Below are 14,603 nucleotides of genomic sequence, written 5' to 3' on the forward strand. Positions count from 1 at the left end.
TCATGTCATAGTCAAGAAAAGATTTACATGTCCTTTCTGTGTTTCTTCCATATTTGTTTATTTGCCCACTCTTCCCTCAGAGGGAAGAGTAAATGAAGAAGATGGTTATAGGAAACTAGTAACAGGAAAAATGAAACCAGCCATAAGATTAGTACACAAAGTATATACCATAGGATCACAAACCTGACTGAATTTCTCATTAACCAGTACAAAGAAAAGCAAAGTTACCTGCATGATTCACTTAAGTCCATAAGGTAAAAACAAAGTAGTTGTTTAGGGAAGCACAGCTAATCCCAGTACTAATTTTTGAGTATCTCCTGGGTCTTTATAAGAAGATTGTTTTGTGATAAAAGTAGGTACCTGGGGTGAGACAGTACAGTTACTTTTAGGATCACCTGTGTAGATGTAAGAAGAAGTATCATTTGCTTTCACAAAAGTTAAATGTTGGTAGTTCTTAATCTTCTTGGGGTCATAGACTTTGTAATGTTTTTATGTAGTTTTATCATGAATTTGCTAAACATGTAAATTCTGAACTCAAGAGATTTCTGATCCAGCAAATCTGTAATAGGTTTTATAAATATTTGTGTAATTACCACTCTACATGATCCTGGTGTAGATTCTTGTTAGACCATATGTTTAAAAACTGCTTCTGAAATATAATTTCAGGGAGTTTGAAGATTCCATTCAGTACATGGATCTTATCTGACACAAGGGAGCAATATTCTCAACAAACATATAGTAAAATCAGTAGTGAAATTCATAAGGGTGTTTGGTGCTGCCATATTAGAAAATTAATGATTTTTGTTGAAATTTATTGATTAAACCAAGTCATATGGCCATCAGTTCAGTTCAGTTCAGTCACTCAGTCGTGTCCTACTCTTTGTGACCCCATGAATCGCAGCACGCTAGGCCTCCCTGTCCATCACCAACTCCCGGAGTTCACTCAGACTCATGTCCATCAAGTCAGTGATGCCATCCAGCCATCTCATCCTCTGTCGTCCCTTCTTCCTCCTGCTCCCAATCCCTCCCAGCATCAGAGTCTTTTCCAATGAGTCAACTCTTTGCATGAGGTGGCCAAAGTACTGGAGTTTCAGCTTTAGCATCAATCCCTCCAGAGAAATCCCAGGGCTGATCTCCTTCAGAATGGACTGGTTGGATCTCCTTGCAGTCCAAGGGACTCCCAAGAGTCTTCTCCAACACCACAGTTCAAAAGCATCAATTCTTCAGCACTCAGCTTTCTTCACAGTCCAACTCTCACATCCATACATGACCACTGGAAAAACCATAGCCATAGTTAACTTGAAAATGAAAAGTATTCATGACTAACACATATGGGGTGTCCCCCCCCCATTTTAATAATGAATTGATTTTTTTCCCCTTAGATTGAACCACTTTCACATTACTGGAATAAACATGTATGATTATGAGGTATTATTTTTTTGATATGCCACTTAATTTACTAATATTTTTAAGAGTTTTACATCTATATTTTTAAATTAGATTGGTCTAGAATTACCATTTCTTGTTCTTGTCTCACAGTTTGGTATCAAGGTTTTGTAAGTATTATAAAATGAGATGAGTATCTTTCTGTTTTTTTCTTCCTTCCTCAGCTATCAGAGTTTATTTGGATTTTCAGTGTACTTTTTGTGAGGAGTTAGGGCACAGTCTCTAAACACAAGACCACCCTCACTTCTGACACAAGCTGCAAATTTGGGGGATTCCCAAAATACTGAGACTCAATAATTTGTTAGAGATATTCATAAATTTGTGAAAATAGTCAATAAGATCTTACTGAAAACTGCTCTGCTGATGGTTATGTTTATTAAGGGCCTTTTTTCAGCTAAAGGAAGAAACATATAGGCTGGTGTCCAGGAGGGTCAAAAACAGAGCTTCCCATGTCCTCGCTGGTATTGTCAGGTCTTCTCTCCTTCCCTCATTAAACACAGGGCATACAAGTACTGCCAGTCAGAGAAGCTCACCCACACTTTGGTGTCCAAAATTTTTATTAAGTCTTCATCATGTAGGCATTGCTCATGTGGGTAATCTCAGTCTCCAGGTTGACCCCAAATCGCAAATGACCCCAAATCACAATGACCCCAAAATCTCATTGTTGGTATTTCTGGATTGACCAGCTCCCACCCTAAAACTATATAGGTTTACCAGTCCCCTCTCTAAATCACATTGTTAGATTATCCAGTATGACTCAAGGCCCCCAGGGACTCTCTTATCCCAACTTTCCCAGGACTCAGGGATACTGCTTACTAGAAGCCAAGGGCAAAGTCCAGACCTGCTCTTTGGAGAAGGCCAAATTCTTCACTATACCCTTTCATGTAACCTTTTTTTTTTTCTCTTATGGTGAGTTCTTCCTGTGATTCCTTGATACCAGATAAAGTTATAGGGATTCCATTATGGAAGTCTGACTCTTTTAAATTTCTCTGTTTGTCTCTTATGAGATAAAAATAACACACTTCTGATTTAACTGCCCTTCAACTACTCTGTCCTTTTTTTTTTTAGAATAAAGGTTCTCTTCAGTTTGAAGACAAATGGGATTTCATGCGTCCAATTGTTCTGAAGCTTTTACGCCAGGAATCTGTTACAAAACAGCAGTGGTTTGATCTGTTTTCGTAAGTAATCGGTTCATTCTAACTTTGTGCTAACATAAAGGAAATTTTGGTGGCTGTATTCAAATGGAATATTGGCTCCAGATTGGACTGCTTACCTGTTTGAAGTAATTACTGGTATTGAAAGTGAAAATGTTAGTCACTCAGTCGAGTTCAACTCTTTATGAGCTGTGGACTGTATCCCACCAGGCTCCTCTGTCCATGGATTTCCCAGGCAAGGATACTGGAGTGGGTTGCCATTTCCTTCTCCCAGGATCTTCCCAACCCAGGGATCAAACCTGCATTTCCTGCCTTGCAGGCAGATTCTTTACTGTCTGAGCCACCAGGGAAGCCCATTACTGGTATTGGGGTACCACCAATCACTGAACCATTCCTAGGCTTCCTTGATAGCTCAGCTGGCAAAGAATCCACCTGCAATGCAGGAGACCCGGTTCAGTTCCTGGTTTGGGAGGATTCCCTGGAGAAGGGAAAGGCTACCCACTCCAGTATTCTGGCCTGCAGAATTCCATGGACTGTATAGTCCATGGGGTTGCAAAGAGTCAGACTCGACTAAGCGACTTTCATTCATTAATATTTCATTGTATTTATGAACCACAACTTCTTTATTCATTTATCTGTCAGTGGACACATCTAGGTTGCTTCTGTTTCCTAGCTAATGTAAATAGTGCTGCTTTGAAGGTTGGGGTACATGTGTCCTTTTGAATTACTGTTTTCTCAGGGTATATACCCAGAGTGGGGTGGCTGGGTCATTTGGTGGTGGTTTTATTCCTAGTTTTTAAAGGAATCTCCATACTGTTTTTCATCATGGTTATATCAATTTATATTCCCACAAACAGTGTAAGAGGGTTTCCTTCTCTCCACATCCTCTCCAGCACTTATTCTTTGTAGATTTTTTTTGATGATGGCCATTCTGACTTATATGAGATAGTGCCTCATTGTAATTTAATTTGCATTTCTCTAATAATGAGAGATGTTGAGTATCTTTTCATGTATTTGTTGGCTGTCTGTGTGTTGTCTTTGGAGAAATGTCTGTTTTGATCTTCCACCCATTTTTTTGATTAGGTTGTTTGTTTTTCTGATGTTGGCTATGTGAACTACTTGTATATTTGGGGGATTAAGCTTTTGACAGTTGCTTCTTTTTTGATTATTTTCTCCCATTCTGAGGGTTGTCTTTTCATCTTGTTTAAAGTTTCCTTTGCTGTGCAAAAGCTTTTAAATTTAATTAGGTCCCATTTCTTTATTTTTGTTTTTTTTTTTTCACTACTCTAGGAGGTGGGTCAAAGAGGGTCTTGCTGGGGTTTATGTCAAAGAATGTTTTGCCTGTATTTTCCTCTAAGAGTTTTGTAGTTTCTGGCCTTACATTTAGGTCTTTAATCTATCTTGAGTTTATTTTTGTGTATGGTATTAAGAAGTGTTCTAATTTCATTCTTTTACTCATAGCTGTCCAGGTTTCCCAGCACTACTTATTGAAATGGTTGTCTTTTCTCCATTGCCCTCTTTGTCAAAGATAAGGTGTCCATAGATTTGTGGGTTTATCTCTGGGCTTTCTATCTTGTTCCATTGGTCTATATTTCTGTTTTTGTACCAGTACCATACTGTCTTGATTACTGCAGCTTTGTAGCATAGTCTGAAGTCAGGTAGGTTGAGAGTTCTTCCAGTTTCATTTTTCTTTCTTGATTGCATTGGCTATTTGGGGTCTTTGGTATTTCCATACAAATTGTAAAGTTTTTTGTTCTAGTTCTGTGAAAAATGCCATTGGTAATTTGATAGGGATTGCACTGAATCTGTAGATTGCTTTAGGTAGTATAGTAATTTTCACAATATTGATTCATTCAGTCCAACTTTGTATCCTCTTTTATTTGTTTCATCAGTGTTCTATAATTTTCTACATACTGGTCTTTTGTGTCTTTAGACAGGTTTACTCCTAGGTATTTTATTTTTGTTTTAGTGGTGAGTGGGATTGTTCCCTCCATTTCACTTGCTGATTTTTCACTGTTAGTGTGTAGGAATGCAAGGGATTTCTGTGTATTGATTTTGTATCCTGTGACTTTACTAAATTCACTGATGAGCTCCAGTAATTTTCTGAGGGTATCTTTAGGGTTTTCTATGTGTAATATCATGTCATCTGCAGACAGTGAGAGTTTTAGGACTTCTTTTCCATTCTTGATTCCTTTTATTTCTTTTTCTTCTCTGATTGCCATGGCTAGGACTTCCAAAACTGTGTTGAAATAATAGTGGCAAGTGTTATCTTGTTCCTGATCTTAGAGGAAATGCTTTCAGTTTTTCACCATTAAGAAAAATGTTTGTTGTGGGTTTGTCATATATGACCTTTCTTATGTTGATAGGTTCCTGCTATGCCCATTTTCTACAGAGGTTGTCATCAGAAATCGGTGTTGAATTTTTTCAAAAGCCTTTTCTGTATCTATTGAGATTATCATATGATTTTTATCTTTTACTTTGTTAATGTGGTGTAACACCAAAAAAAGATGTCCTTTTCATCATAGGGGGCTGGAATGCAAAAGTAGGAAGTCAAGAGATACGTGAAGTAGCAGTCAAGTTTGGCCATGGAGTACAAAATGAAGCAGGGCAAAGGTTAACACTTCTGCCAAGAGAACACCCTGGTTATAGTATACACCCTTGTCCAACAACACAAGAGACAGCTCTGCATGTGAACATCACCAGATGGTAAATACTAGAATCAGATGAATTATATTCTTTGTAACCAAAGATGGAGAAACGCTATACAGTCAGCAAAAACAAGACCTGAAGCTGACTGTGGCTCAGATCATCACTTCCTTATTGCAAAATTTAGACTTAAATTGAAATAGGGAAAACCACTAGGCCATTCAGGTATGACCTAAATCAAATCCTTTATGATTATACAGTGGAAGTGACAAATAGATTCAAGGGATTAGATCTGATAAATGCCTGAAGAACCATGGACAGAAGTGTGTAAAATTATACAGGAGTTAGTGATCAAAAACATCCTCAAGAAAAAGAAATGCAGCAAGGCAAAATGGTTGCCTGAGGAGGCCTTACAAATAGCTGAGAAAAGAAGAAAAAGAACGGCAAAGGAGAAAAGGAAAGATACACCCATGTGAATGCAGAGTTCCAAAGAATAGCAAGGAAAGATAAGATGCCTTCTTAGGTGAACAATGCAAGGAAATAGAGGAAAACAATGGGAAGAAGAGAGGAAGAATGGGGAAGACTAGTGATCTCTTCAAGAAAATTAGAGATACCAAGGGAACATTTCATGCAAAGATGGGCACAGTAAAGGACAGAAAACGTGAGGCCCTAACAGAAGCAGAAAAGATTAAGAAGAGGTGGCAAGAATACACAGAACTATACAAAAAGGCCCTGGATAACCACAATGGTGTGATCACTCACTTAGAGCCAGACATCCTGGAGTGTTAACTCAAATGGGGCTTCAGAAGCATTACTATGAACAAAGCTAGTGGAGGTGATGAAATTCCAGCTGAGCTATTTCAGATCCTAAAAGATGATGCTGTTAAAGTGCTGCACTCAGTATGCCAGCAAATTTGGAAAACTCAGCAGTGGTCACGGTATTGAAAAATGTTAGTCTTCATTTCAGTCCCAAAAAAAGGCAATGCCAAAGAATGTTTAGACTACTGCATAATAGCACTCATTTCACATGCTAGCAAGGTAATGCTCAAAATCCTTTAAGCTAGGCTTTAACAGTACATGAACTGAGAACTTGCAGATGTGCAAGCTGGATTTAGAAAAGGCAGAGGAACCAGAGATCAAATTGCCAACATCCACTGGATCATAGAGAAGGCAAGGGAATTCCAAAAAACATCTACTCTCTGCTTTGTTGATGATGCTAAAGCCTTTGTGTAGATCACAACAAACTGTGGAAAATTCTGAGAGATGGGAATACCAGACCACCTAACCTGCCTCCTGAGAAACCTGTATGCAGGCCAAGAAGCAGCAGTTAGAACCGGACATGAACAATGGACTGGTTTAAAATTGGGAAATGAGTACTTCAAGGCTGTATATTGTCACCCTGATTATTTAACTTAATGCTCAAACTACCGCACAATTGCACTCATCTCACACACTAGTAAAGTAATGCTCAAAATTCCCCAAGCCAGGCTTCAGCAATATGTGAACTGTGAACTTCCAGATGTTCCAGCTGGTTTTAGAAAAGGCAGACGAAACAGAGACCAAATTGCCAACATCTGCTGGATCATGGAAAAAGCAAGAGAGTTCCAGAAAAACATCTATTTCTGCTTTATTGACTATGCCAAAGCCTTTGACTGTGTGGATCACAATAAACTGTGGAAAATTCTTCAAGAGATGGGAATACCAGACCACCTGATCTGCCTCTTGAGAAATTTGTATGCAGGTCAGGAAGCAACAGTTAGAACTGGACATGGAACAACAGACTGGTTCCAAATAGGAAAACGAGTACGTCAAGGCTGTATATTGTCACCCGGCTTATTTAACTTTTATGCAGAGTACATCATGAGAAACACTGGGCTGGAAGAAGCACAAGCTGGAATCAAGATTGCTGGGAGAAATATCAATAATCTGAGATATGCAGATGACACCACCCTTATGGCAGAAAGTGAAGAGGAACTAAAAAGCCTCTTGATGAAGGTGAAAGGGGAGAGTGAAAAAGTTGGCTTAAAGCTCAACATTCAGAAAACGAAGATCATGGCATCTGGTCCCATCACTTCATGGAAAATAGATGGGGAAACAGTGGAAACAGTGTCAGACTTTATTTTTCTGGGCTCCAAAATCACCGCAGATGGTGACTGCAGCCATGAAATTAAAAGACCCTTACTCCTTGGAAGGAAAGTTATGACCAACCTAGATAGCATATTGAAAAGCAGAGATATTACTTTGCCAACAAAGGTCCGTCTAGTCAAGGCTATGGTTTTTCCTGTGGTCATGTATGGATGTGAGAGTTGCACTGTGAAGAAGGCTGAGCGCCGAAGAATTGATGCTTTTGAACTGTGGTGTTGGAGAAGACTCTTGAGAGTCCCTGGAACTGCAAGGACATCCAACCAGTCCATTCTGAAGGAGATCAACCCTGGGATTTCTTTGGAAGGAATGATGCTAAAGCTGCAGTACTTTGGCCACCTCATGCGAAGAGTTGACTCATTGGAAAAGACTCTGATGCTCGGAGGGATTGGGGGCAGGAGGAGAAGGGGACAACAGAGGATGAGATGGCTGTATGGCATCCCTGACTCGATGGACGTGAGTTTGAGTGAACTCCGGGAGTTGGTGATGGACAGGGAGGCCTGGCGTGCTGCAATTCATGGGGTCGCTAAGAGTCGGACACAACTGAGCAACTGAACTGAACTGTAGAGTACATCGTGTGAAATGTTGGGCTGGGAGAATCACAAGCTGGAATCAAGACTGCCAGGAAAAAGATCAATAACCTCACATATGCAGATGACATCACCCTAATGGCAGAAAGTAAAGAGGAACTAAAGAGCCTCTTGATGAAGGTGAAAAAGGAGAGTGAAAAAGTTGGCTTAAAACTCAACATTTAGAAAACTAAGATCGTGGCATTTGGTCCCATTACTTCATGACAAATAGATGGGATAGAATGTGGAAATAGTGACAGACTTTATTTTCTTGGGCTCCAAAATCACTGTGTACAGTGACTGCAGCCATAAAATTAAAAGATGCTTGGTCCTTGAAAGAAATGTTGTGACAAACCTAGATAGCGTATTAAAGAGCAGAGACATTACTTTGCTGACAAAGGTCTGTATAGTCAAAGGTATGGTTTTTCCTATAGTTATATATGAATGTGAGAGTGCAACCATAAAGAATGCTGAGTGTGGAAGAATTGATGCTTTCAAATTGTGGTGCTGGAAGAAGACCCTTGGGAGTCCCTTGGATAGCAAGGAGATCAAAGTAGTTATTCCTAAAGAAAGATTCATTGGAAGGACTGGTGCTGAAGCTCCAATACTTTGGCCTCTTAATGCAAAGAGCCAACTCATTGGGAAAAAAACTCTGATGCTGGGAAAGATTGAGAGCAGGAAAACGGGATGACAGAGGATAAGATGGTTTAATGGCATCACTGACTCAGTGGAAATGAGTGTTAGCAAGCTCTGGAAGATAGTGAAGGACAAGGAAGCCTGGCGTGCTACAGTCCTTGTGGTCACAAAGAGTTGGACATGACTGATAGACTGAACAACAACAACAGATCACTTTAATTTATGTATATTGAAGAATCCTTGCATGCTTGGGATAAATCCCACTTGATCATGGTATGTGATCCTTTTGACATGTTATTGGATGCATTTGTTAGTGTTTTGTTGAGGATATTTGCATATGTAAATCAGTGATACTGGCCCGTAATATTGTGTGTGTTGTAGACTAAAAAAAATACAAGCAACCTGACCGTTGAGAATTAGGTTTTGTTTGGTGGAAATGTTAGGATGGTGGGAGACATCATCTCAAGTGACCCCAAGAAAGTTGACTCAGAGGAGGTGGGGGAGGAGCCAGGCTGTGTATAAGTTTGTAGCAAGGGGCAGGTAATCTGAATATTAAAAGATTACTGTTAATTAAGAGAAAACTAAATTTATCACATTAAGAGATTTAGCGATTTTCTAGGTATGGGAAAATACAAGCGTCTGGGCTTGCTAAAATCATTTCTTTCATATGCATCTAGGTATTTGGGGCCAATCCTGCTTCCTTTATTGTTCACATACCAATTCCTTGTTTATGGTAAGAAATAGCATATGTGGTGGATGGCTGCCTCTCATGTTCCCCCAGCTCCTTAGTGCTCACAGGGGAGGAAGTAGCTGATAGCTTCCAAATAGCTGGCTTTGTTTCACCTGGACTCAGAAATCTGTATTTGGGAAAGGCTTGTGTATTGGTAGAAAGATAGTTGTTATTTGTTCTCTAAACATTTGATGGAATTCACCTGTGAAGCCATCTGCTGCTGCTGCTAAGTTGGTTCAGTCGCGTCCGACTCTGTGTGACCCCAAAGACAGCAGCCTACCAGGCCCCCCTGTCCCTGGGATTCTCCAGGCAAGGATACTGGAGTGGGTTGCCATTTCCTTCTCCAGTGCGTGAAAGTGAAAAGTGAAAGTGAAGTCGCTCAGTCGTGTCCGATCCTCAGCGACCCCATGGACTGCAGCCTTCCAGGCTCCTCCATCCATGGGATTTTCCAAGCAGGAGTACTGGACTGGGGTGCCATTGCCTTCTCCCATGAAGCCATGTAGCCCTGGACTTTGGTTTTTGGGGAAATTTTTTGCTCACAAGTTTGATTTCAGTGCTGTACCTATTTTCAGTTGGTCTGTACATATTTTCAGTTTCTTCTTGATTAAGTCTTAGAAGGATATACTTTTTTAAGAGGTTGTCCATTTTATAGGTGTATACAATGTTGCTCATAGTAGTCTCTTAATGATCCTTTGTATTTCTGCATTGTGTGTTGTAACATCTCCTGTTTCATTTCTAATTTTATTGATTTGAGTCTTCTCCCTTTTTTTCTTAAGGAGGCTGGTTAATGGTTTGTCAATTTTCTTGAAAATTTTTCTTGAATTTTGAAAACTTTCTTGAAAACTTTTCTTTGAAAAGTTTATCTTTTCAAAGAAGCAGGTTTTAGTTTTATTGATCTTTGCTATTGTTTCCTTCAAAGGCATAGATTTGCCTAGTTAAAATTAATTCCTCCTAACCATGACATTTGTCTTAGAAAAACAGCTGTCTTTCTCCCTCAGTTTCTGTTGTCTGTTGTATTGTTTAGTCACTAAGTTGTGTCTGACTCTTTTGGGACCCCATGGACTATTGCCCCTCAGGCAAAAACTTTGGAGTGGTTTGCCATTTCTTTCTCCAGGAAATCTTACCTACCCAGGGATGGAACCCACATCTCCTGCATTGGCAGGCGGATTCTTTACCACTGAGCCACCAGGGAAGCCCTGGACGCTTTTTACATGCCTGAGGCGTTGAGTCAAGTAAAGTACAACTGTGGCCATAAAGTTCAATTTGACCTGAAAATTTTTCAGGGTTGAAGGTAGTGTCGTGATAGTCAGGGTACACATGAAAAGAAATACAGTTTCAGAGGATCCACATGGTACCCCTGGAAAGAAAAAGTTTGCATTTCTGGGTACTCCAGGCAAGACATAAATTAGATATTGGATTGGCCGAAAATTCCCTCAGTTTTTAAAGTAAAAATTGTTGTTGTTCAGTCACTTAGTCATATCCAACTCTTTATGACCCCATCGACTGCAGCACGCCAGATTTCCCTGTCCTTCACCATCTCCCAGAGCTTGCTTAAACTCATGTCCATTGAGTCAGTGATCCCATCCAACCATTTTGTCCTCTGTCGTCCTCTTCTTCTCCTGCCTTTAGTCTTCCCCAGCATCAGGGTCTTTTCTAATGAGTCAGCTCTTCGCATCAGGTGGCCAAAGTATTGGAGCTTCAGCTTCAGCATCAACCCTTCCAGTGAATATTCAGGACTGGTTTCCGTTAGGATTCACTGGTTGGATCTCCTTGCATTCCAAGGGGCTCTCAAGAGTCTTCTCCAACACCTCAGTTCAAAAGCATCAATTTTTCTTCAGTGCTCAGCCTTCTTTATGGTCCAGCTCTCACAACCATACATGACTACTGGAAAAAACCATAGCTTTGATTAGATGGACCTTTGTTGGAAAAGTAATGTCTCTGCTTTTTAATACACTGTCTGGGTTTGTCATAACTTTTCTTTCAAGGAGCAAGCATCATTAAACTTCATGGCTGTAGTTATCATCTGCAGTGATTTTGGAGCCCAAGAAAATAGTCTGTCACTGTTTCCATTTTTTCCCCCATCTATTTGCCATGAAGTGATGGGACCAGATGCCATGATTTTAGCTATTTGAATGTTGAATTTTAAGCCAGGTTTTTTCACTCTCCTCTTTTACTTTATCAAAGAGCACTTTAGTTCCTCTTCACTTTCTGCCATAAGGGTGATGTCATCTGCATATCTGAGATTTCTGATATTTCTCCCAGCAATCTTGATTCCAGGTTGTGCTTCATCCAGCCCGGCATTTTGCATGATGTACTCTGCATATAAGTTAAATAAGCAGGGTGACAATGTATAGCCTTGAAGTACCCTTTTCCCAATTTTGAACCAGTTCATTGTTCCATGTCTGGTTCTAACTGTTGCTCCTTGATCTGCATACAGATATTTCAGGAAGCAGGTAAGGTGGTCTGGTATTCCCATCTCTTGAAGAATTTTCCACAGTCTGTTATGATCCACACAGTCAAAAGCGTTAGTATATCAGTGAAGCAGAAAGTATATGTTTTTCTGGAATTCTCTTTCTTTTTCTATGATCTGACAGATGTTGGCAATTTGATCTCTGGTTCCTCTGTCTTTTCTAAATCCAGCTTGAACATCTGCAGGTTCTTGGTTCACGTACTGTTGAAGCTTATCTTGAAGAATTTTGAGCATTACTTTGCTAGTGTGTTGAGATGAGTGCAACTATGCAGTAGTTTGAGCATTCTTTGGCATTGCCTTTCTTTGGGATTGGAATGAAAACTGACCTTTTCCTGTAAAAATAAGAAAAGTATAAGTAAAAATAGAAGACATATTTTTCATTTCTGCCAAGAGCTTTATTGAACATCATATTCATTGTTTTGTTCTACTACCTTTTGCCATTTTTTGGGCAACATCATAATTCCATCCTTTTTGAGCAAAGAACTTTTGCAGGTGCCTTTCACAGTCTCCTAGGGAATTGAAATTTTTTTCATTAAAATTTTGTAAAGACCAAAATAAATGCACTTCCAAAGGTGCGATATCTGGTGTATATGGTGGATGAATCAGACCTTCCCAGCCAAGCTGTAACAGTTTTTGCCTGGTCATCAAAGGAACATGCGGTTTTGTGTCATCCTAAGGGAATATTGTGCATCTTCTGTTGACTAATTAAGGATACTTTAAGTTGAGTGCTGCTTCCAGTTGATTTTATTGGGATCAGTACTTGTTGGACTAATCATTTGTTTTTCTGGAAGGAGCTCATAAGACAGGATTCCCTCCCTCAGCAAACCACTTTGACATGTTGGATCAGTCACAGCACTTTGTCCATATAATGCACAAGTCATTTTTTTTCATTTTGCGTTTTAACTTTCTTAAAATAATAAAACATAGTATCCTGAAAATGTAGCTTTTTTCCTTCCATCTTCAATATTAAAATGGGTACACGAAAATTCACCAGTTTTGGTGAAATTTTAAAAAAAATCCCTGCTGATATGACAGCTGTCACAAAATTGTTTCAAATGAAGTTAAAGACAACTAAGCACTACTTAAGCCATCTTACAGAAAAGATGGAACGAATCTTTTGGCCAACTCGATAGTGTAAGCTAACAGGCCCCCTCAGTATGTCATCCCATGGGGTCATTCACTTTAGCATCCTAAATTTAGTCTGTTTAATTTAGTTCATGACTTGTTCAGATGGACTGCCTGAAGGCAATTAGTTCCAATCAGTTTCTTTATCCATGACACCTTCTCATTGGTTTCATAGTGTGGACATCGTTTAGAGGTGTTCATTGTGAAAGGTGTAGCAATTGGAGCTGCTTCCTGCTATCTCAGAGCACTGGTAGGTATGATTGAAACATGGCATTCAGTTTGAATTGAAAGGACTCACAGGAGTGTGGGAAGCCAACCCCCAGAGTTTTCCTTCAGGAAGAAGGGAAAGATTTCAAGAATACTTACGAAAAGCAAACATCAATGTCCTCCTCTCTGTACTTCACCAGGTGCTGTGTTTTATTTTTTTCTCTCTTGTAGAATCTGTGTGTCCCATTCAGCAATGAAGACTTTTCATTTTTCTCCCAATCACCCAGACCTGGAGGATGAACAGAAACATTTTTACAAAAAAAATTTTTTTATACAACTTAACTAGAAAGATATGTGATTTGGGATTAGTCTGCATGAAATCAAAAATTTTCAAAATAAGTTTATGTCACCTCCTATACCTTTTTTGTCCTGATTATTTACCTAGTGCAGTGTGTGTATTATGCTGGCTAAGTCACTTCACTTGTGTTCAGATTCTTTGCAACTCAGTGACTGAGGCCTGCCAGGTTTCTCTGTTCATGGGATTCTCTAGGCAAGAATACTGGAGTGGGTTGCCATTTCCTTCTCCAGGGGATCTTCCTGACCCAGGGATTGAACCCAGGTCTCTTACATCTCCTGCATTGGCAAGTGTTTTCTTTACCACTAGTGCCACCTGGGAAAAGATCAGTTCCTTTCTGGAGATAGCTGTGGTTAATAATGAAGCTGCCTTAATAAGTGTGTGTGTGCAAGGAATGGTAAGGTGAATGTGAGGGAAATAAAATCAAGTTATTAATTCATTCTTGAAAGCTGCAGCTAATCCAGAAAGCTGGATACAAGTCCATAGCAGTGAGACTTCCCTGAAAAGGAATCGTGACTCCAGTCTGTAACAAGTGAGTAGAGTGCATTCTCCCAACTTACAACTTTTGGCAGTAGTCATAAGTTAGGAATGTACTTTAGGCCTGTGTAACTGACAGCTTGATGGAGATGGCCCTGTCATAGAATGAGCCCTTTCCTATGGGCATCTGCAAGTGATTCAGATGGTCTAGCCAGAATCCATGATGTTTTCAATTTAGGCTTCAGAGAGGGTGTCTTAAATCTTCTACAGTCCTTAAGTCAAAGCCCTGTTCACTGAGCATATGCTTGCTTTAGTTCAGCACAGCTTGTGTTGAGGTTTAAATAGCCAGTATCAGACTATTGTCAGTTTTTAGCTTAGAGTCAGAGCCAAGTAATTAGGATTTGTGAATTCAGGATTCTGAAAAAGCCAGTGACTTTTCTTCAGCAGTGGCCAAGCCAAGATGCGGCAGAGCAGATAGTTATGTTCTAAGTCCAAGTGACAAGCAAGACTTTCCTATTCCCTTTTCATTTTCTTAGTCTCAGAGTTCAAATTAATCACTCAAAAGTAATGCATATCGTGCTGGAAAATCATCAGCCTTTCCGGATTAGATATCTGACTTCACAAGAGCTCAGTAACAACTAAAAAC

General features: G+C 39.7%; 1 protein-coding gene across 3 annotated transcripts in view; it reads left to right on the forward strand.

Moving 5' to 3' along the window:
- Positions 1 to 14,603, forward strand: part of CUL5 (cullin 5) — a 130,241-nt gene that overhangs the window by 18,705 nt on the left and 96,933 nt on the right. For all 3 annotated transcript variants that reach the window (XM_010862833.1, XM_010862831.1, XM_010862830.1), the window contains one exon: positions 2,515 to 2,624. In XM_010862833.1, the coding sequence (XP_010861135.1) occupies positions 2,554 to 2,624 (71 nt within the window). In that variant the 5' untranslated portion in view covers positions 2,515 to 2,553. The remainder of the gene's footprint in view (positions 1 to 2,514; positions 2,625 to 14,603) is intronic.

This window comes from Bison bison, unplaced genomic scaffold (genome assembly GCF_000754665.1).
Source record: "Bison bison bison isolate TAMUID 2011002044 unplaced genomic scaffold, Bison_UMD1.0 scf7180017864485, whole genome shotgun sequence".
Lineage (NCBI taxonomy): Eukaryota > Metazoa > Chordata > Mammalia > Artiodactyla > Bovidae > Bison > Bison bison.